The sequence below is a fragment of the Xenopus laevis genome, chromosome 5L, assembly GCF_017654675.1.
Source record: "Xenopus laevis strain J_2021 chromosome 5L, Xenopus_laevis_v10.1, whole genome shotgun sequence".
NCBI classification, from domain to species: domain Eukaryota; kingdom Metazoa; phylum Chordata; class Amphibia; order Anura; family Pipidae; genus Xenopus; species Xenopus laevis.
Window position 1 is genome coordinate 156,561,906 of NC_054379.1, and position 24,616 is coordinate 156,586,521.

The 24,616-nt window shown below is 39.5% G+C and overlaps 1 protein-coding gene across 2 annotated transcripts in view; it reads left to right on the forward strand.

Annotated features, from left to right (window-relative positions):
* LOC108717206 (kelch-like protein 29) overlaps nt 1-24,616 on the forward strand; it is a 653,541-nt gene that overhangs the window by 307,229 nt on the left and 321,696 nt on the right. For both annotated transcript variants that reach the window (XM_018264051.2, XM_041563572.1), the window contains one exon: nt 5,590-5,900. In XM_018264051.2, the coding sequence (XP_018119540.1) occupies nt 5,646-5,900 (255 nt within the window). In that variant the 5' untranslated portion in view covers nt 5,590-5,645. The remainder of the gene's footprint in view (nt 1-5,589; nt 5,901-24,616) is intronic.

A 24,616-nucleotide genomic window follows, 5' to 3' on the forward strand; every position in this document is an offset into this window, starting at 1 on the left:
CATTGGGCCCTAGGACCCACAATCAATCAGCACGATATAGTCCACCTCAATATATGGGAGAGATCGACTCGTTTGGCGATGTGCATGTATGGCCAGCTTAAGAGCGCAGTACTGTATATTTTGTGGCCATTTAAGTCAAGGGAAACAACGAAGGCTCATATAAACTCTTCCTGCTGTGCAGGCTTAATTACAAAATCTTTCAAATTAAAAATGTATTAATTAAACTGAAATTAAATAGTACATTTTACAGGTCATGAATTTAGTGGATAAAAGCTTGTGTTCTACGTGCAGCTTATGCCGCTTTAGGATTGATTCAGATTTAATGGAAAAATAAATTCCTCCAACAATTATCAACATAAATAATATATATACAGATATGGATCCCGTCATCCAAAATGTTCGGGACCTGGGGTTTTCCGATTAAGGGATATTTCCGTAATTTGGATGTCCATACCTTAAGGGGCAGATTTATTAAGGGTCAAATAGTAAATTCGAATTTTCGAATTGTATTTTTGGTCAAAACTCACAAATATTTCGATTTGGGAATAATCCAATCTAGATTGTAATTTGAAATTCGAGATATATCAAATCTTGACCCTGGGGAAAATTACAATTTGACTATTCGCCACCTAAAACCTGGTGAGTTCATGTACAAGTCAACGGCATAGGTCCAGCGACCCATTTGAAGATGTTAATAGCCTTCCTGACAATCAAGCTTTTTTCGGAGAAAAAAATTAGATTCGAGTTTAGTCGAATTCAATTTGAATTCTAATCAAGTTTTGAAGTCGCTAATATTTGTGAGTTTTAGATGTTAAAATTTTTCTTAAATAACCTCCCATTTGAATTTTGAGTGTATTCAAATTTAGTAGAGTAAAAAAAAATTCACATAAATTCGCAATTCAACCTTTGATAAATGGGCCTCCAAGTCTACTAGAAAATCATGTAAACCCAACTCAGGCTTGTTTTGCCTCCAACAAGGATTAATTATTAGGGTTGCACCGAATCCACTATTTTGGATTCAGCCGAACCCCCGAATCCTTCACGAAAGATTTGGCCGAATACCGAACTGAATCCGAATCCGAATTTTCATATGCAAATTAGGGGTGGGACGGGGAAAACATTTTTTATTCCCTTGTTTTGTGACAAAAAGTCACCGAATTTGCATATGCAAATTTGGATTCGGTTCGGCCGGGCAGAAGGATTCGGCCGAATCCGAATCCTGCTGAAAAAGGCCGAATCCTGCCCGAACCAAAACCTGGATTCGGTTCATCCCTATTAATTATGTCTTAGTTGGGATCAAGTACAAGCTACTGTTTTATTGTTACAGAGATAAAGGAAATTCTTTTAAAATGTGAATTATTTGGATAATTTGGAGCTTTTTTGATAATGTTTTTTCCCTACCTGTACACCTGTACTCGGTCTGTCTGCAGCTTTTATTGGCCGGTGTGCAGGGGCCTTAAGTTTGGGAAAAAAAATTAAGACCAATTGCAATTTTGCTGTCCACATAGAATAACTAAATCAGTGAAGTTGTTATATATGTACAGGATAGAAAAACTGTTATAATAATAAATATTATTGAAATAAGTTAGTTTTTTGGTGTTACTGGCCCTTTAATCATGCTTGGCGCTTTTATTTCCCGCCAATGTCAATTCAGCCCTAGCAGACTGTGTAAGTATCATTAGGAAACCGCAGCTTCAAAGGCTCATGAAAGCAGATCTCCTCCCTGATTAAAATGCATTTAAATATATATATATATATATTCACTTTTATATAAATTTCCATCAAATATTCATGCAATTTGTACAATTTATAATCCTCTTCTGGATTTAAAATGATGAAAATTTTAAAAATATACAAGCAATGATGAATTATTTGCCAAGGATTACAATTTTCCATGGGGCTGTACGTGGAAGCATTGCTGCATTTTACATTACTCTCGTGCACTGGGTTCCGTGGAAGGGACTGCGTTTTTTTGTTTGTAGTAGGAAATAATTTATCATTAAAATGTAGATGTTTGGGGAGAAAAAACTAATTTGATTTTTCCAGTTTTATTTTGCAGCCTGTTTGTCAGAGGACGCAGCCAAGAAAAAAGTAGCAATAACAATACACGTGTAGCTTTAAAGAGCATTAGTGATGGGCGAATTTTTTTGCTGTTTCGCTAATGTCACGGAAAATGAATAATGAAAAACAATTGAAAAGTTGCTTAGACTTAGCCATTGTATAACATACTCAAAGTTAACTTAAAGGTGAACCATCCCTTTAACATTACTCTGACCAATCCTCATATTCTTGCTCTCAGGGCTGCCCTTGTTCCTTCCTCGTCAGCTTGTTGGGGGATTTTTTTGTTTTACATGGGTATTAGAGAGTTGAGAGGAACAAGAGAGGAAGACAAACAGTGTGAGATGGTTTGTAAGAGAAGAAGGGTTTGTGCATGTATGGGTGAGGCAGTGCTTTGAATCTGTTAAGTGCAGTGATCGTACTAGCATGTCTGGGGTTAATGTAGTGTTCTAATTCCATATTCCAACATAATCTTTCGGATATGTTTTGAATAAATTCAGTGCTCTGAATTCATTTTTTGCTGTTATCATACTGACATGTTTGGGGTTAATGCAGTGCTCTAAATCCATTTTCTGCTGTTATCATACTGGCAGGTCCGGTGTTAATGTATTACTTAATCTATTTTCTGCTCTTATCAAACTGGCATGTTTGTTATTAATATAGTGGTCAGAATCTATTAACTGCTGTTAAAATACTGGCATGTCTGGTGTAAATGTAGTGCTCTTAATTTATTTTTGCTATTATCAACTTATTTTGGGGTTAAGGCAGTGCTGTGAATCCATTTGCTGGGGTAACTATACTGGCATGTCTGGTGTTAATGTAGTTCTCTGAATTTATTTTTGTTGTTATCATACTGTCATTTGTGGAGTTAATGTTGCTGGCATGTTTGGGGTTAATGCGGTGCTGTGAATCCATTTGCTAGGGTAATTATGCTGGAATGTCTGGGGTTAATACAGTGCTGTGAATCCATTTGCTGGGGTAATTATGCTGGCATGTCTGATGTTAATGTAGTGCTCTGAATTTATTTTTGTTGGCATTATACTGGCATTTCTGGAGTTAATGTGTTGCTGTGAATTCATTTTCTGGATTAATCATGCTGGCATTTCTGGGGTTAATGCGGTGCTGTGAATTCATTTTCTGGAGTAATCATGCTGGTATGTCTAGGGTTAATGCAGTGCTTTGAATCTATTTTTGGAGTAATCATGTTGGTATGTCTGGGGTTAATGCGGTGTTGAGAATCCATTTGCTGGGGTAATTATGCTGGAATGTCTTGGGTTAATGCAGTGCTTTGAATCCATTTTTTGGAGTAATCATGCTGGCATGTCTAGGGTTAATGCAGTGCTTTGAATCCATTTTTGGAGTAATAATGCTGGCATATCTGGGGTTAATGCAGTGCTGTGAATCCATTTTTTGGAGTGATCATGCTGGCATGTCTAGGGTTAATGCAGTGCTTTGAATCCATTTTTGGACTAATCATGCTGGCATGTCTAGGGTTAATGCAGTGCTGTGAATCAATTTCCATGAATAATCATGCTGTCATGCTGGGGCCATTATGGCTAAAGGGAGAGCAGTAAAGAAAACCTGACATAGTATTTGATATTTGGACCCCAAGTTTTACAACAGCCTTCGGCCCTACATTTTCTTGAAAGAACGCTGCTTAATATTTACTAAACAATCCCTGCATTAAACGTATAAAATGTACCCGGAGCTGTTCCCCCCGTGCAGCAGCGCATGTAACCTCACCTATTACATTACACATCATCACTACAACAACAGGTTTGCCATTTATCTGTTTCTAAGAGAAAACAGCGGGACAAGCGGGGAAATGTGTTGTGAAACTTTTTCCTTTTCTTTTCACAGAACAAACTTTCATTTCTAATCATTAGCCAGTTACACAGCGCAGGAAATAAGCCCTTCTTCCCTCATTACACACAGCAGGCCTGCTGGGAATTTCATATCAATTACTGAACAGCACTCACTTAGAAATAACCTTCCGTCTGCAGCAGGTTAAGGTGTTTACAAAGATGTTTCTGAAGGAAATTAGCAACACAGTTTTTTTTTTCATATTTAATAACTTATTTTTTTTTTTGCTGTTATAGAACAATAACTCTTTAAAAACAAGTTAAACCTGCTTTATTATAGGTATGGGACCTAGGGTAGAGTCCTGCAGCGGGTCGGGTACCCGCGGGTTACCCGCAAAAACCTGCTGTATCCTGCGGTTTGCATGTAGAACTTCCAGGTGCGGGTAGAGACGCGGGTCGGCAGTTCTGTGGGTTTGCTGGTTGCGGGTCGGGCCGCGGGTCTTCTCAATATCGATATTTACTACTTTTCTGGTCACGTCTACTTCCGATGACATCACTTCCAGTTTACAATGACAGCACTTCCTGATTCTTGATGGTCAGCGGGTCCGGGTTGTAGATAAGGTACTTGCGGGTCGGGTAGCGGGTGCAAGCGGGTAAGAATGCGGGTTGCGGGTCCAGGTTGCGGATTGCAGGTTGCGGGTTAGGGTCCCAAAAAATGGACCCGCGCAGGACTCTAACCTAGGGTTTTGTAGATCTTGCATTATTTTGGTCTCCATACCTTTAGTCTACTAAAATATAATATAAACATTAAATAAACCCAATAGGCTGGTTTTGCTTCCAATAAGGATTGATTATATCTTAGTTGGGATCAAGTACAATCTACTATTTTATTACACAGAAAAAGGAAATCATTTTTAAAAAATGTTTATTATTTGGATAAAATGGAGTCTATGGGATATGGCCATTATATAATTTGGAGCTTTCTGGATAATGGATCCCATACCTGTATTTTATTTCTAGTGAATTTTACTTAAAGAGGTGGTTCACCTTTAAGTCAACTTTTAATATGTTATAGAATGGTCAATTCTAAGCACATTTTCAATTGGTTGTCATTATTTATTTTTCAGAGTTTTTTAATTATTTGCCGCCTTCTTCTGATGCTTTCCAGCGATCAAATGGGGGTCACTGACCTCATCTAAAAAGCAAATGTTCTGTAAGACTACACATTTAGGGGCAGATTTATCAAGGGTTGAAATTCGAATTTGAAAAATTTCGAAATTCGAATTTAAAAAGACCAACCTGAAATTATATTGAAGTTTTTTTTGGCCGAATAGGTCAGTTTTTGATCGAATAGGTCAGTTTTCGATCTAATTCGAATCGTACAAATCGAAGTAATAGCGCATTCGAATTGTAAGATTCAAAGTTTTTCCCCCAAAAAACCTTACATTTTTCAGAGTTCACCAATTGATTCCAAATAGGTTGTAGGAGGTCCCCCATAGGCTAAAACAGCAATTCGGCAGGTTTTAGAAGTCAAATTTTTAAAGAGACAGTACATGATAAATAATTTAAAAAAATATCTAAAATTTTACCTTCACCATCTTGTCCTACGGCCACCATTTGTTCTGATATATCTCGTATTTCCCACTGAAACAGGGACCCATGGGCTGGGCTGTCTACTTTTCCTTAAATTCAGATGTCATCTCTTACTCCATGTTGTATTCCATTTCAGGCACTTCTTATAAAATTCCAACTTTAAGAGGAAGCCATTCCAGCGAATCCTGGACAATGTCTCGGCAGCACAGCCGATTCGAGAGAGATTTTTGCGGCGGGTGGGAGCGATGGGAGTGGAGCCCCAGCGGGAATCACGTCAACGCAAGCAACATCAACAGCACAGCCAATGGCAACAACAGGCCGGGACTCTTACCCTTGCCAATTGTACCATCCCGTCTTCCTACACCAACATCCACCACCTCTACAATAGTGGGCAGTGACGCCGTGACAAGCATCGCCAGCAACCCATCTGCAGCTTCCGCTTCCAGAGTAGGCTTTCCTTCTTTTTCTTTATGTCCTGATCTTGATACCATATATATAAATCGTAAAACTTGTGGTTCCAGGCTCATCACCTTGTATAATGCATCAATAAGTGGATTTATCATCTTGTGTAATTTGTGTTTCCAAGTTCTCATTCCTAATCATGGTAAACATATATATATAAGGCCAGTCGAAGGCCAAAGAAAAACAGCACAAACCTTGTGGACCAAAGGGCAAGAGTTTGAATGATCAAAAATATCCTATGACCCAATAATGTCATCTAAAATAGAAAATATATTGTTCAAAGCTACGTTTTAAAGTACAAATGTGTAGACCTCATCGCTCTCTGCCTTACGCGTTTCATACCAACTGATACCTATTCACGGATCATGAAAAAATACTGGAAGTAAGAAACGCATAAGGCAGAGAAATATGGAGTCTACACATGTGTATTTTTAAATGTAACTTTGAATAAAAAAATTCTATTTTTACATGAAATTTTGGAGTCCCAGATTATTTTTGATGATTTCAATCCAAGTTCTTATTTCTGTATATTGTAAATCAGGACAATTTAAGCTCCACCTCCGCCACAGTCCTGGTCCTGTAAGCTCCATCCCTTTGATGGCCTGTGATTTGGAACTGTCCCATCTAAATCTGGACCTTTGGGAGGTATGAACAGCGGGAAACTATTTATGGTTTAGGTCATGTTCAATACTAATTACCTTGCCTATTTTGCCAAAAACAAAAGTTGACAAGCACCACGTGTTCCACTCGTAGGACAAAACGATCAACTTTATTTCAACAAATTATAAAAATCAACATCTTGACGCATTTCGTATCGGCCATGCCTATGACTATATATCTTTGATACGAAACGCGTCAGGATGTTGATGTTTTTAACTTACTGAAATAAAGCTGTGCTTGCCAACTTTTGTTTTCAAGTGCACTTCACCTCCAGCTACGGGTTGGGGGCAATGCACTTGGACCACTCTTCTACTTTGGTGAGGGTGTTTTCTCTTACAACATTCATGCCTGGTTTGCGAACCCAGAAGCATGGGACCTTGGGATTATACAGCTGGGTAATCGTAGACAAAGGGTGAGCAATTTACATTATTTACATTATTTGAAGAGGTCATCCCTATATACTGTAACAAGCATTCAAAAATTAATTTTTGAGGATTGATCACAGAGAAGGGATTAGCGGTCAGACATTTTTTTAAAACAGAAATTGAACTGAGGTATATTGGTTATTTTGCCAAAAAGCCATTTTCTAGGTCTATGAGTTGAGCTACTAGAACTAAAAATACCTATTGAATTGGCATAGGAACAACTTCATTTTAATGCACGATGTGTACGTCAGCTTCAAGAAAAATACAAGAAATTCAAGAAAATTTCTCATCAAAACAGTGATAGGGTTCCTAACATTCCTGTAGGTTGAGTCCACCACTATCACAACGGATGCTTTTCAATATTTCAGAGCATGTTACTGTGGGATTTGTTGCCTGATGCGGTGTTGGCTGATATAGTGGCCTACGAAGATCTGAAACTTCAAAAGGATGGAAATATAAGGGAATAGACAGGAGACACCAACGAGTATTAATAAAGCATAGTGTGACTAGGTATAAAAAAGGCATGAGCAGAATTTATTTGGCTGTGACTAGGTATAGTCGAAGCAGGTAAGGAGCATGGTCAATATTCCTTACAAGTTGTGCACTCATACGCAAGCAAAAACTTTGTGATAACACGTTGTTTAGTGCTCAGACCCAACCGCCTCTCTATGCACTCAGGTTTCATAAAAGTGCACATGAAATCAGAGGGATCATTGGCTGCAGTATAGAAGGTCCCAATTTTTGACGTTGAGATGGTATGGTTTATTACTAGGGATGCACCGAAACCCTTTGATTCTGGATTTGGCTGGATCCCACTGGATTCAGCCAAATCCTGTGGCCTGACGCGTTTCGTATCACAGCAGATACTTAATAATAGGCTCTAGTTCTTAAGTTTAGGCTCTACGATTAAGTATTTGCTGTGATACAAAACGCGTAAGGCCATGCCTTAATAGAACCAAATAAATATACTTGACTTTTATGACATCTATACATCTATGTGGAGGAATGGTCCTTTGAGTGCCGGCTCAACTACATTATGGTTTGGATTTGCTCCCTTAGCTGAAGGTTCAGGGCAGCGCACTTGAACTTCCTCCCATACTTGGTGAGTTAACTCGGTGACCTTTTCCTATTTTTTTTAAAGATAACATTTTTATTGTTTTTCATAACATAAAACATACACATAAAACAAATCATGCCATAACAATACTACGGTATTAGGTATAATTTCCATGGCAAGTACTTAAGCATTTGTCTGAGGCCTTCTAGTGATCCCACGGCCAGCACTTGGAAATCCGTATTTGGGTTGTAAGGGTCTGGGTCAAATCACCATTTAACATAATGCAGTTGACTGGCTAGGTAATAGAGGTATAAATCTGGTAATCCCAGACCCCCTTCTTTAGTTTACGCCAGGCCAGCCTGGGTGTTTTTCCCCCCCATATGAAGTGCGTCAGGACTTGATTGACAGTTTTAAAGAAACTTTTGGGGATATGAATGGGTGAATTATGGAATATGTACAGAAATCGTGGGAGATATACCATTTTAAATATGTTAATTTCCCCCAAAGAGTTAATGGTAGTTTGGACCATACAGGAAGTGTAGTATTGAGGGCCGCTAGCACTGGATCAAGGTTATGTGATATAAAGGTATTTAGGTTAGGGTGGATGTTAAAGCCGTCTACTGTTCTGTGGTAGCTCAGGGAGAGGTGTAGGGTCTATTAGTAATAACGCAGATTTATCCCAATTAATTTGGAGTCCAGAAAGTTTTCCAAAATGTGTTATAATTGTGGCTAATGTGTTAAGTGATGGGCCTGCATCTGCTAAGTATACTAATAGGTTGTCTGCATATAAAGAGATTCTCTCCTTTACTGGTCCCAGGCACCAACCCTCAAGTGAGGGAGCCTGTCGTATCTTGATTGCAAGAGGCTCAATGGCTAGTGCGAACAGCAGAGGTGAGAGGGGGCATCCCTGCCTTGTGCCCCTCGCAAGCGAAAAGGGTTTAGATGTTGTGCCATTTGCTTTGACTCGCGATGTGGGGGTTGAGTACAGCATTTGAATCCAGTTTACAAAATTGGATCCGAAGCCAAATTTAAAGAGTACTGCCCATAGATACTTCCACTCCACTGAGTCAAAGACTTTGGCTGAGTCGAGTGATAGCACTACCCTGACCTTTTCCTATTTGATTTTGATCTATATATCATCAGCCTTGAGTCTTATGGATTCAGCTGAATCCTGCTGAGAAAGGCTCGGATTCGCTGAATCCCGAACCAAATCCTGTAATCGTTGCATCCCTAGTTATGCATTGGGATTTAATTATTCTAATTAATGGTAATATCATAAGTGTAATTTGTTAAGACTATTTTATGGAGGTTTTCCCCCATAAAGTGATTTAAGAAATGCCCATTTTGTCTTAGTTGTACCTTTAATCAATAACTTAACCCTATCAAGGGCATTGGGTCTTGTGATTGGACTGGAATAACTAATATATGTGCAGTATACTTCATACTGAGTTTGGGAATAGTCAGAAACCAGAGGACTCAGGACAGTATTTTAGAATGCAGGCCCTGGCTAAACCAACCTGATATTTCATAATGAATTGAGATTTATACTGAATTGGGGAACTAGAAAATGGGAGACTGGGAGGTCGGGATCTAAAAGCCTGACCTCTGCATAGCAGTGTCAGACTGGCCCACTGGGATACAAGGAAAACTCCCGGAGGGCCTCTTGCTTCTAACCATTTGGCCTATTTCATGGTCATTTCCTATTTCTTTATGAGAACAAAGAGGCTTAATAATGATAGAATAGAGTATAGTATGTAAAGAAAAGAGACTAGGAGAATAAAGAAGTTGAGTGAGGAGAGGAGGTATAGTAGTTTGGAAAGTGGGCCCTCAGCCTAAGGTTTTCTGGTGGGCTCCTGGCACCCCAGTCCGACACTGCCCCATAGTAAAATATTAAAATTAGCTGAGCATTTTAGACAGTTAGTGGGTTGATATGTCTGAATTCCCTGGCTTTTGCATTATTGTCACCGTCCAACAGAACTACTTTCCCATTAGTATAACATTCATTCCTGTGGCATTCTTACTCCTGAAAGCGCATTAATGTGGATATGTGCGTACGACACCCGGCTCGGCACGGAGCAGAATCCCCCTGTATTACCTTAATACGATGTTGCCATTGTAAAAAAAATAACGTAATATTTACCATCAATGCGCTGTGATTCAGATGGAGGAGCTTAAAAAAAAGACTTTATAGCCAAACAAATGTTTCCTTTTATTTGCTTTCTTGTCGTTACATTGGGCTTATTCCGCAAATACCTGCTTTATGGTTTGTGTACAGTGAAGCCCAAGGCAGCTCTGTGCTAATAACACTTATTCTGTTTCTGAGATGTGGAATAGGGATACTGTATGTACCATCATACCTTCGATATCCCTGCTGAATATTGATTATTAAAGGGGACCCGTCACCCAAAAAAATTATTCCGAATCCTATTTTATAATTTAAGTCAAGCAAAATTAACTTTAATTACACTTTATAAATTATTCGAATCGTGTTTCCATAAGTCTGGGAATTCATAATTATAGCAAGCAGGCAGCAGCCATTTTGTGGACACTGTTATTAAAGAGATACTGACACCTGAAATTAAACTTTTTTTTACATCTTTTATAATATTGGCTTTGCAAGCTACTTCTAACTTTGCCATAAAGTATTTGCATGATGCTTTTACATTACCTGTCTGATCCCCCATGTTCCTGTATGAGGGGGCTGCCGTATTTGTTCAGCAGGAGTCCGTTAGCATTAGAAACTGTAACTAACAGGCTGAGATGGGACAGTCAGGTTGGCAAAGTCAGAGTGTCAGAGAGTCAGGCTTAGGAACTTCAACTAACAATTATATACAAAAACAAACCTCTCAGCAAAAAATTATCAACATGACCTATAGGAAACATTTAATGTACATTCATATGCCAAAATTCATTTTTTAGTGTTAGTATCACTTTAAGGCAAGTCTTGTATCATCTCAGAATCTTGTTTGTGCACCAGAATAGGGGACCTGATGTCCATCCCCATGTCCTGGTTACACAATTAAATGGTGAAGAGAATGGGGGAATGTGGGGAGAGCAGTGACATGTAGGAAGTGCTGAATGGAAAGTGAAAGTAATTGCCTAAGGCATAGAGGAGGGGCAGACAATATTTGATTGACAGCTGAGATTTTTAAATGAGTTTACAACAGCTATGAATGCTTTAATAAAAAAAAAAGAATTTTGATTTCATGTTTAATTTGAAAAGGACTTTTATTATACAGATTTTTATGTCTGATTGAAAGGTCCCCTTTAAAGCATAAACCATATGCTGGTTTATTCTTATGGTATCTCTCTGTACAGGCTATGAGGACATGTAATGAGTGCTCCTGCCGAATTGTGCTTAGTATAGAGGAATATCTGTGCTGATAAAAGGCCACATAGGGTTGCCACCTTTTCACCCGGTGTAATCCGGGCAGGGCTGTGACATGGCAGGGGGCGGGACCATGATGTTAGTAGCGATTGGGCGGTCACCGCATCAATCATAGGAAATCCTGCATGGTTTTCCTAATCTGGAAAATTTGGCAGGCGGCAACCCTAAGGCCACACCTTATTAGTAGCACAGTGTCGGACTAAAATTTCCGGTGTGCCCTCTTGCTCACCCGACAATTACCTTGTACTTCTACAGCACACCCATTCCCCCATTTCTTTATGAGAACAAAGAGAAGAGATGGAGGCACAAAAAGATGATTGCATGTAAGAAGACATGTTTAAAGGGACTGTTCACCTTTAAGTTAACTTTCAGTATGTTATAGAATGACCAATTCTAAGCAACTTTTCAATTGCTCTTCATTATTTATTGTTTTCTAGTTTTTCGTAATTCTTCTTTTTCTGACTCTCTCCAGCTTTCAAATGGGGGTCACCGACCACCATCTAAAAATCAAATGTATTGTTATTGCTACTTTTTTCATTGCTTATCTTTCTATTCTATCCCTCTCCTATTCCTATCCCAGTCTCTCATTCAAATCAATGCATGGTTGCTGAAATTGCAAACTGGGGAGCTGCTGAATTAAAAAAAAAACACAAAATAACTTAAAATACACAAATAATAAAAAATGAAAACCAATAGCAAATTGTCTCAGAATATCACTCTCCACATCACACCACAAGTTAACTCAAAAGGAGACAACCCCTAACCACTAAGAGAATAAGTTAATGAAGGAACAATAGTTGGAGAGTGGGCCTACGCTCAAAGGTTTTCTGGTGGGCCCCTGGCATCCCAGTCTAATGCTGCAGTAGTTTTTAGGGGGGAAAAACAAGTAAGGAAAGAGAGCAGGAGAAGAAAAAAAATGTGTGGCCTAATTATAAAGCTTTGAAAATATTTGAAATTCTAACTATTACCAGTTCTTGTCCAACTTTGCATCTTAGTTTAGTCTATAAGTCCAATGCAAAAGTGCATTGAGATCCTTTAGGGACCAAAAGAGGTAATTAACAAATTAACAAATTAAATATATACTTTGGCACCACTTAAAGTTAAAATTAAAATCAATTTCAACCCATTAACAGCTATATGATATCCTAACGCGTTTCATGCTTACCCAGCGCTTCACTTAGACTTAAAAGGAGATGTTTTCTTCCATCACTTCTAGAGAATAACTTTGACCAATTTTGATTCCACATTTTGCCCATGTTTATCAAACTCCTTTATGACAAAAATAAAGTTGGAATTCCATCCCACGCTTGGCAAAGTTCTATTGTCTCCTCTGCGGGCTGATGAAGATCTTCGCTTGGGCAACGTAAAGAGAAGAAGTCAATAAAGTCTTAATGCTTGATGACAATCTGCTTCAAATACATTTCCTTCATTGTGATCTACTATAAAGTTGTGTTTAGGTTTCAATATTTTTTATTGAAATTTTTTTTTTTTTTTTTTAAATAGAACATACAGTCATAAATATGACATATCTTATTAATAACAGTAAAATGTTTACATCACAAGATAAAAACAGATAAACGGACCAGGTCTGAACTTTAATGTATAAAGAATTGGTTAATAGCTGTAATTATACATTAAAACATTCTTATGAAATATTTGCTTAATCTATAGGACCAATCACACTACAACTTTATTTTTGTATTTTCCTAAATGGAGCAGAGCCTAATAGAAACTGGGGGACCAAGATCCTCCCTGCTAAGTTTCCAAGGGTCGCATCCATCCCTTAAGGATATATGCAGCGCATTTGTGTCCTTTTAACTAATAAACTTAACGTATTATTTTTATTTGTAGATATGTCTACTAAAGGGATGTTGAAGGTTTTCTGGTGGGCCCCTGACATCCCAGTCTAATGCTGGAGCAGTTTTTGCAGTAAATCTGAACTTTGATACTCAGGCCACAAGGGGCACTGTTTTATGCAATTGTATGAATGTGTGGCTACACCTTTCAAAAGACGTCAGTAAAGGGTCTCCCACGCACACAAGTGCTCCATGACGCACAACTATCCTTGTTCACCGCCATCGCATTAATCCTTTATACGCGATAATAATCAATGCACTTAATGGCTGAAGAGCTCTTCTTTGCAGAAGACTCGGGTGACCATGACCCTTGCTAATTAAAAGTGGAGAGGTTCTAACGAGGCCATTAAACACTCCACCGCGATGTGCTGTTAATTTTTTTAAGACCCTCGGGAACAAGTGGTATATTGAACAGGGAACGCGGCCGCTGGATTTGAAGAAAAGGCACTAGAGCCTGGAGATTTCGCCAACGCATTTTAATCTTCGGTGGCGCTCAATGCATTAAGTTTTTCACTGGAGTTCTCTATTGATTGAATAGAAGGCCAAGGTCAACGCAGCAGAAATGGTTATTGCCGTGCATTCTGCCAGTTGTATGGGATCATTCCGTCGTCCTTCTCTATTACCCCCCCCATCAAAATGACACCATGTTATTGTGAAAATCTAAATAGCTTCCCACATTTCTCCTGACACTGTCGCGCTGTCTGGGCTATAGCATTAATATCAGTTTGGTTTGATGGAACAGACACATATGAACCTGCAACAGACTTAGGGGCTTCACTGTGGATCCAGCACTATATAAATATATGATATTAAAGGAGAAGGAAAGCTACGGAGGCATTATATTGCCAGTAGATTAGCTGCAATAGTTAGAATGCTATATTTATTCTGTAGAATGTTTTACCATACCTGAGTAAAAAGCTCTAGAAGCTCTCTTTTTTGTTTAGGATAGGAGCTGCCATATTTGCTTGGTGTGACATAACTTGCCCTGAGTCTCTCCCTGCTCACTTATAGCTCTGGGCTCATATTACAGCAGAGAAGGGAGGGGGGAGGAGAGGAACAAACTGAGCATGCTCACGCCCGGGGAAAGGCGGTTTAAGCTGAAAACAGGAAGTCTGATACAGAAGCCCATGAGTACACAATAGAAGGAAAGAAATGTTGTGTTTCTTTTGACAGAGGACTTAGAGCAGCATTACTTTGAGGGTTTACTGGTATATTTATATAGGCCTTTCTGATAAGGCTTACTTAGTTTTAACCTTTCCTTCTCCTTTAAAGGAATACTGTCATGGGAAAAAAATGTTAACGCATCAGTTAATAGTGTTAGTCCCGCAGACTTCTGAAATTGATTTATCAAAAGAGCAAACAGATTTTTTTATATTTAATTTTGAAATCTGACATGGGGCTAGAAATATTGTCAGTTTCCCAACTGCCCCCAGTCATGTGACTTGCGCTCTGATAAACTTCAATCACTCTTTACTGCTGTACTGCAAGTTGCAGTGATATCACCCCCCCCAGCAGCCTAACAACAGAACAATGGGAAGGTAACCAAATAGCAGCTCCGTAACACAAGATAACAGCTGCCTGGTAGATCTAAGAACAGCACTCAATAGTAAAATCCAGGTCCCACTGAGACACATTCAGTTACATTGAGTAGAAGAAACAACAGCCTGCCAGAAAGCAGTTCCATCCTAAAGTTGTCCTGAAAGCACATGACCAGGCAAAATGACCTGAGATGCACCTACACACCAATATAACAACTAAAAAAATACACTTGCTGGTTCAGGAATTCAATTATATATTGTAGAGTGAATAATTTGCAGTGTAAACAGTGTCATATAGAAATAAAAACCACACCATAAAAATCATGACAGAATCCCTTTAATACTCATTTAACCCTTTTTTATAGGGATATAGGCAACCTGGGGAACAAAATTCATACATTTACGTGTATTTATTAACTTTTAACGCTTATGATCTCATTGGCAGCAGCCAGTGGGTTCAGGGAGTGGCAGCATAAATCATGCAAGATCAATAATTCGGTATTTACCTAGATGGCAAACAGCAACCCGTGCCTAAGCATCTCTCTCCCTTCCTCTATTTCAATGATACTTCACGTTCCTTAACAATTTAATCATCCTGTTGCTCAGATGAGATGTTGTTGCTGATTACCTGATTGCTCCCCGGGTTGGAGCTCTCATCACTATGAGCCCCGCCGAGTTTAAAGCTACTTGGGAATGTGCTATTTAAAGCAGGAGCCTTGTGCTATGTCGTTTCAGGAGTCAGAACTGAAAGGGATAAACAAAGTAATTCTTCTTCTCCCCTTACTGTTTGAAGAGAATGTTCTTGTCTAGCTCACTGTTTAAAGGGGAAATTCACCCAATGAGCTCTCAAAGCAATTTAAATTCCATCCTAATACAGGTATCCGATCTGTTAGCCAGAATGTTCGGGACCTGGGCCTTTCCGGATAACGGATCTAGAAAACAATTTAAACATTAAATAAACCCAATAGACTGGTTTTGCTTCCAATAAGGATTAATTATATCTTAGTTGGGATCAAGTACAAGCTGCTGTTTTATTATTACACAGAAAAAGGAAATCATGTTTAAAAAATTGGATTATTCTAATAAAATTGATTCTATGGGAAACAGCCTTTCCGTAATTCGAAGCTTTCTGGATAATGGGTTTCAGGATAATGGATCCCATACATGTATACACTCCCAACAAATTGCTGGTTTCTGTTCCATAGGCATGTGCATGGCATGTACACTCTCTGGAGTGAAAAGGAGAAGGAAAAAAAGTGCAAAAGAACATTTTAAAGGGGTGTTTTACCTTTGTTATCTTCTATGTTATAGAATGAATAATTCTGAGCAAGTTTCCAATTGGTCTTCATTTTTTAAGGAGAGTGACACACGCAGGAGTATTACACACGCGGGAGAGTTACACACGCAGGAGAGTTAAACGCAAGAGTGTTACACACACAGGAGAGTTACACACACGGGAGTGTTACACACGCAGGAAAGTTACACACGCAGGAGAGTAACACACGCAGGAGAGTAACACATGCAGGAGAGTTACACACGCAGGATCGTTACACAAACAGGATCGTTACAAACGCAGGAGAGCTACACACGCAGGAGAGTTACACACGCAGGAGAGTTACAAACGCAGGAGTGTTACAAACGCAGGAGAGTTACACACGCAGGAGTGTTACACACGCGGGAGTGTTACACACGCGGGAGAGTTACACACGCAGGAGAGTTACACACACAGGAGAGTTACACACGCAGGAGAGTTACACACGCAGGAGAGTTACACACAAGAGAGTTACACACGCAGGAGAGTTACACACGCAGGAGAGTTACACACAAGAGAGTTACACACGCAGGAGAGTTACACACGCAGGAGAGTTACACACGCAGGAGAGTTACACACAAGAGAGTTACACACGCAGGAGAGTTACACACGCAGGAGAGTTACACACGCAGTAGAGTTACACAACGGGGCGACTACACACTGGAGAATGGATCACTACTAGTGATGAGCGAATGCATTTGCCTGGTGAGAATTTGCAGCGAATTTCTGCGTTCCGCCGCCGGTGAATACGTTTGCGAAAAGTTTTTTGGAGGCGGGTCCGATAAGTCGCTCATGTCAAAACCACAACGCGACAACACTATTTGGACGCCCATTGACCAGTTTTCGAGTTTCTAAAATATTTTGTTGTTTCTTGGAGTTCACAGGAAATTCGCTAATTCATCGGCGCAACGGGAGAAATTCGTCCATCACTGATCACTACTGCTCCATCAGTGGGGCTGATAATGAATAGAGCTGGTGGAGTATAAATTAGGAATGGATCACTACTGCTCCATCAGTGGGGCTGATAATGAATAGAGCTGCAGGAGAATACATTGAGGAAGGATTTACTACTGTATCAGAGGGGCTAGTAATTAATTGCACTGCAATATGGTATCCCCCACTCGTGTTTATTCAAACAGGCAGAAAACAGAATATTCCATGCTCACAATAAATGACGCTCTCGTCCTTCATCATCTGTTTAAGGGAAAATAATTAGGGTGCCTGTTCCCTTTACAATTGGCCGGGGTAGAAATGCATGTACGTTATTAAAACTGAAATCATCCAGTAGGAGACTGAAAGGTCAGGGAAGAGCATTTTCCCTTCAAACCCCTGCGCCATAAGCACAAATAAGGTTAATAGTGTCACGTCGTTATCAGAGGCGGCTAAACAAGGATGGCTCACTGTCTTAGGTTTCCCAAATCTGCTGACTGCTCCAGCACGCTCTGGAATAATGGCGGCCCCAGGGCACATGATATTGGGTGAAAATATATTGTAGCAATAATTCATCGTAATGGGAATCCAATAACAGCCATGTGTTGCTCTCCTGCATTAGGCATGGCGAGAAAGTGCTGTGTCCTAAACGCATTAAAAAGGCATTAGCAAATTAGATTCAATTGTGCCTCCTCGCCGACGATATTTCTTGTTTTTTCCCCCCTAATAAATAATTGACGGAAAAAGCCGCTTCTTGATGCTTTATGGTGTCCATTCTGCATGCGGACTGACAAAACTCCGGCTCAGCTGACTGTGCGTCATTCACCTGACTTATAGCTTTCATAAATGCAATCGTCTGCTAAATGAACGAGCTTATTACTACACTATGACTTCTTAAAGAGCGCCCGTGATAAATGGCTTTCCCTCCAACAGTAATGAACTCTTCTCCGCTCTTAAACATTACATTCTAATAACTTTCTGCTGCTCTTCATTGTAATGGCTTCCTCTTTGTAATATTTTCTTTCTCCCGACCATGATACATAGCAGGGCTATTTATTTCTTACTTACGGTGGCTTGCTAATTTGGGATGCAGCCATTGCATTACGAAGCACAGAGCTGGGATTACAAACAGGTAGATAGCGGTGGTCTCCCCCACCTAGTAGCACCCTCACAGTGCAGAAGGATAGTAGGTTTAGTAGGAGAAAATGGCAAAAGTAAAGTAAAGGGGGCAGTAAGGAAAGAGAGCAGGAGAAGAAAAAAATGGATGGCCTATTTATAAAGCTTTGAAAATATCTGAAAATATTTACGAGTTTTTGTCCAACATATCCCGACAAAAGAGAATTAAAAGTCTATAAGTCCAATGCAAAAGTGCATAGAGATTCTTTAGTGACCAAAAGAGGTAATTCACAAATTAAATCTATACTCTGGCACCACTTAAAGTTAAAATTAAAAAAAAATTCATCCTATTAACAGCTATAAATTAGCCTAACGCGTTTCATGCTTACCCAGCACTTCACTTCAATTTAAAAGGAGATGTTTAATCCCATCACTTCTAGAGAATAACTTTGACCAATTTTGATTCCACATTTTGCCCATGTTTATCAAGATTTTTGACTCCTCTGTGACCAAAATAAAGTTGGAATTCCTTCCCACACTCGGTGAAGTTTCATTGTCTCCTGTGGGCAGATGAAGATCTTCTGTTGGGCAACGTAAAGAGAAGAAGTCAATAAAGTCTTAATGCTTGATGATAATCTGGTCCCTTGGTTCAAATACATTTCCTTCATTACTATCTACTACAGGGTTGTGTTTAATAGGGGGGGGGGGATACAGGCAATAGCCGGTGTCGTCTGTATATATTAATGATGTCACAGAACAGAAGTTTAGTAGAAGACCTTGACTACAGTAAAGCAAGATGGTCAAGTGGAAAAGACAGCAGAAAACACTAGTTTGTGTAGTTTAACAAGAGCTAGTGGAGATTAAACACTTGGAGATACAAGGACTGGGGTAGAACATTAGGGGAGACATAAGATGTTAGATAACCAACATGCTGATCAATGATACACTGGGAAAAAAAGGAGTTGGCAGATACAAAATGACAAAGGAGAGAGACAGTAGATGGTGCCAGGGGCGCTCCGCCAATGAGGTGAGTTGAGTAACTCGTCTCAGACGGCAGCGCCACACTAGGTTCCAGAGACGGCAAAAATGTTGCTCCTGGTACTTTAACAGCCGAATTTCCGGTTTCTGGCGCAGAGAGCGCAATTTTGTGAAAACGTACGAATTGCTAGTTTTTTTTGTGAAAACGTATGAATTGCTTGATTTTTTTTGAAAACTTTTGAATTGAATGATTTTTTCGTGAAAACGTCCGAATTTCAAGTTTTTTTCGTGAAAACATTCGAATTTCCCAATTTTTTTCGTGAACTTTCCGATTTCAAGATTTTTCGAGAATTTTCCAGCTTTTCGTGAATTCTAGCGGGAAATCAAGAAAGCCTGTTGCCTGACTAGCAAAACATCTTTAAGAGAAAAAATACAGCAAGTCCAGTTGATTTGACTTATTATAGATATACCATGATCTGGATGAATGAGAACTTTCACAGAGCTGGTGGACAACACTATCTGGGGTAGATTGGAGCTGGTGGACAACACTCTTTACTAAACACTATAGTTAGTACTGTAGATATAGGTATATATATAATTTATGTGAGGGTATGGAGGGGTGTGTGTTAGGATGCTGGGTTTTCATTTGGAGGGGTTGAACTTCATGGACTTTGTCTTTTTTCAACCCAATTTAACTATGTAACTATGTAACTATGTAATGCAACCTGGGGTAGATAGGAGCTGGTGGACAACACAACCTGGTCCAAGAGAAATCCAAGTTCATCCAATATTTCTCATTCACACTTGTTTCTGGATCTCATTAATCTTAATAAAACTAATTTCCCTTAAGATTTTGTTTATTGTAAGGTCTATCGACTTATTCTCTCTCCAGAAATAATGTACACAGTCAGTTATAGTGATGCTTCCTGTGAATGATTCCATAGGCTCTCTTAGTGTAATCACATATTACCTGGGGTAGATAGGAGCTGGGGGAAAACACAACCTGGGGTAGATAGGAGCTGGGAAATAACACAACCTGGGGTAGATAGGAGCTGGGGGATAACACAACCTGGGGTAGATAGCAGCTGGGAGATAACACAACCTGGGGTAGATAGGAGCTGGGGGATAACACAACCTGGGGTAGATAGGAGCTGGGGGATAACACAACCTGGGGTAGATAGGAGCTGGGGGATAACACAACCTGAGGTAGATAGGAGCTGGGGGATAACACAACCTGGGGTAGATAGGAGCTGGGGGATAACACAACCTGGGGTAGATAGGAGCTGGGGGATAACACAACCTGGGGTAGATAGGAGCTGGGGGATAACACAACCTGGGGTAGACAGGAGCTGGGGGATAACACAACCTGGGGTAGATAGGAGCTGGGAAATAACACAACCTGGGGTAGATAGGAGTTGGGAGATAACACATGACTGAGGTAAAAACTGGAGGACATGATATGGGATGAGAGTAGATAGAGGATGACAGACTGGAGAAAAACAGGACCTGATGGACTATGATCTCAAGCATGACCGTAGCCTGTAGATAAAGAATGGACAGACAGATTGTTGTGTAAAATCATACTGTGGGGCACAAGACCAGGAGGCATCACACTAAAATATTTATCTAGAAGAAGTAATTTCAATAAAACCACTTTATACTTGCAGTTCCTCTATTGCCGGTGTTTTCTTCACCTATTTACCAATCACGAGCAAAAGACTGTTATTGCAGATAATTACCTTTTTGTAAGTTGTTTTTGCAAAAGAGCACATACCGTTTGAACTCGCTCCCCTCTAGTACATTCTCAGTGTATTAAACGCTCATTTAAAAGCATCTACAACAAGTGTCTGAAGAAAATATTAAGCTGATGATAGAGAGGGCAAAGCAAAGTGAACTCTGGCTTAATGAGTGTTATGGGAGCCGGGCAGCAAATTACCTGCTTATTCCAGACGAGCAAGTGAATTCAGTGCGGGAGAAATGATGCTCCTCGGCCGCACTCTCTCTCATATACTATTTATGTCTGTGATTAGATCTGTCCTATCATAAACTCCAGCAGCAAAACTCTGGGTTTTTTTTTCCTTTACTTTTTCCCGAACTGGTAAAATAACCAGGTGATTTACAGTATTTGCCCTAATGCTTATTAAACTGTAGCCTGGATTAAACGAAGCAAAGCCAATTAACCCTAATGTAACATTCATTATAACGAAGACAATCTCATTCTCAGAAAGTCTACGGCTGGTCTTATTATTACTTTTAAATTATTTTCTTTTTCTCTATCATAATAAAATAGTACAGCTATGGGATCTGTTATCCAGACACCTGTTATCCAGAAAGCTCTGAATTACAGGATAGCCATCTCCCATAGATCCAATTTTATCCAAATAATACAAGTTTTTAAAAGGATTTCCTTTTTCTCTATAATAATAAAATAGTACAGGTGTGGGATACTTTATACGGACACCCGTTATCCAGAAAGCGCCAAAATTACGGAAATGCCATCTCCCATAGACTCCATTTTATGCAAATAATCCAATTTTTAAAAAGCTGTTTCCTTTTTCTGTGTAATAATAAAACAGTAACTTGTACTTGATCCCAGCTGAGATATAATTAATCCTTATTGGAAGCAAAACCAGCCTATTGGGTTTATTTAATGTTTACATGATTTTCTAGTAGACTTAAGGTACGAAGATCCAAATTACAGTAAGATCCATTATCTGGAAACCCATTCTGGATAATAGGTCCCAGACCTGCATAGGAAAACACTGATCCCATAGTTTCAATAATATCTAGAACGACACATTTCACCTGGCTTCTGCTACATTTCTTCAACAGTCAGATCCACTGGTGCAGTGAATAGAAAGGGGTCATTCAGTAGGAATTACATTTCCAAATAGCTCTAAAACCACTGAAAATGTTGGAACGTTGCTTAGAATCTCATTTTATTTTATTAAAGTGGTTGTTCACCTTCCAAACACTTTTTTCAGTTGAGTTGTTTTCAGATTGTTCCCCAGAAATAAATACTTTTTTCAATTACTTAATTACTATTTATTTTTTATTGTTTTTTCAAAATCTAAGTTTAAAGTTGAATGTTTGTGTCTCTGGTGTTTGAGTCTGGCAGCTCAGTAATTGAGGTGCAGATTCTATTTTGCAACATTTAGGGGCACATTTATACTATGGTTCGAATATCGAGGGCTAATTAACCCTCGATATTCGACCATCGAAGTTAAATCCTTCGACTTTGAATATCGAAGTCGAAGGATTTACCGCAATTCGGATCGAACGATTCGAAGGATTTTAATCCATCGATCGAACGATATTCCTTCGATCACAAATTGCCTAGAAAGCCTATGGGGACCTTCCCCATAGGCTAACATTGGTGCTCGGTAGGTTTTAGGTGGCAAAGTAGGTGGTCGAAGTTTTTTTTAAAGAGACAGTACTACGACTATCGAATACTCGAACGATTTTTAGTTTGAATTGTTCGATTCAAAGTCGTAGCCAATTCGATGGTCGAAGCAGCCAAAAAAATATGAATTCGAAGTATTTTTCCTTCTAATCCTTCACTTGAGCTAAGTAAATGTGCCCCTTAGTTGATACATTATTTCTCAGCAGCATCTCTGGAGTATCAGCAACTATTGTATCAATTCTAACAGCTGCCTGTAATGAAACCCAGAGATTCTGCTCAGCAGGGACAAAGATAACAAATGGATCAACTTAGGGGCAAATTTACTTAAGGTCGAATATCGAGGGTTAATTAACCCTCGATATTCGACTGTCGAAGTTAAATCCTTCGAATATCGAAGTTAAAGGATTTAGCGCTATTCGTTCAATCGAACGAAAAAATGTTCGATTAAATCCTTTGAATCGTTCAATTGATCCATTGATCGAACGATTTTTGTTTGACCAAAAAAATATAGCTAAGCCTATGGGGACCTTCCCCATAGGCTAACATTGACTTCGGTAGCTTATAGGTGGCGAACTAGGGGGTCGAAGTTTTTTTTTAAAGAGACAGTACTTTGACTATCGAATGGTCGAATAGTCAAACGATTTTTAGTTTTAATCGTTCGATTCGAAGTCGTAGTCGAAGGTCGAAGTAGCAAAAAAAATAATTCGAAGTTTTTTTCCCTCTATTCCTTCACTCGAGCTAAGTAAATGGGCCCCTAAATGTATCAATTTAAAACAGTTTACAGGGTCGGCGACCCTCCCTCCCAGAGCTGCTTCAGAAGGTGAAAAATGACACTTTACGCTTCAATATTAGAAAAACGGTAACACATAGAAAATAGAATGTAATTGGAAAAAGTCTTTATTTCTGGTGATCTATCTGAACTATCCAACTAGTTGTTTGAAGCTGAACAACCCCTTTAAGCAAAATTTGGGTTCACAGCCCCTTTAACTTATCACTAGGGGAACAAGCAGGGTACGGGAAATTTATGAAACAAAAAAGACAAAAACAACTGCAGAGCAGAAAACAAAATCATAATAGTGTCAGAAAACCTAAACTAGCACATATGGTCCATCCAGCCTGTTGCTGTTCCCGGGGGTGCTGGTAATTACTCCAAATTATGTCTGTGCCGCTGAGATGTTTTAGTGGGTAGCGCCGGGCGCACAAGTTATTTACAATGTACTTTGTGGTTCCCAATGAGAGAGGAATTAGCGATCCAATCCAGGAGGAGGGGGGAGGCTAGAATCACCGGCTTCTCATCCGCTCAGTTTAGGAACCGACGCAGCATTGCTGTAGAGTATAAACACGGACGCTCGCGGAGGGAGTAATAAACTCTATAAGTAATGATCACGCATTTCGCTACATAAACACACTCGTTCCATCCGATGAACATATACCTGTTATCCCAATAAGCAATTAACAGAGAAAAACTGATTCCAAAAACTCCCCGTCTGGATTAATGGGGGGAATCACTATTCTGGAAATCTGTTATCCAGAAAGCAATGGAATATGGACCCTCCCTTTACCATAGAGTGTTATTTAAAGGAGAACTAAACCTCTTTCTAATAAAAACCCCTACCCTCCATAGTCTCCTCTCCCTGCTCCCCCCGCAATGGAGTTAACACAAGTAAATACCCCTAAACCGGTAATTACCCCTTGTTGCAGAGTCAGCAGAGCTCACGACGGCTATCTTTAGTCGATTCAGTGCTAAAGATGGCCGCTGTGATATCTGCTGACTCTGCAACAAGGGTTAATTACCGTCTTAGGGGTATTTACTTGTGTTTACTCCTGTGCAGGAGGGGAGAGCAGGGAGGGAACACTATGGAGGGTAGGGGTTTTTAATTGAAAGGGGTTTTAGTTTTCCTTTAAACAAATAAGTCTTTCTAATTTTCTAAAGGATTTTTTGTCTGATTTCCCTCAGGGGGGGTTTTTCAGCAAAATTGTTAAATTTTTTTCCCAGTAGGCTATTGCAATATGAATTTGAAAAATTCCTGAACCGTTT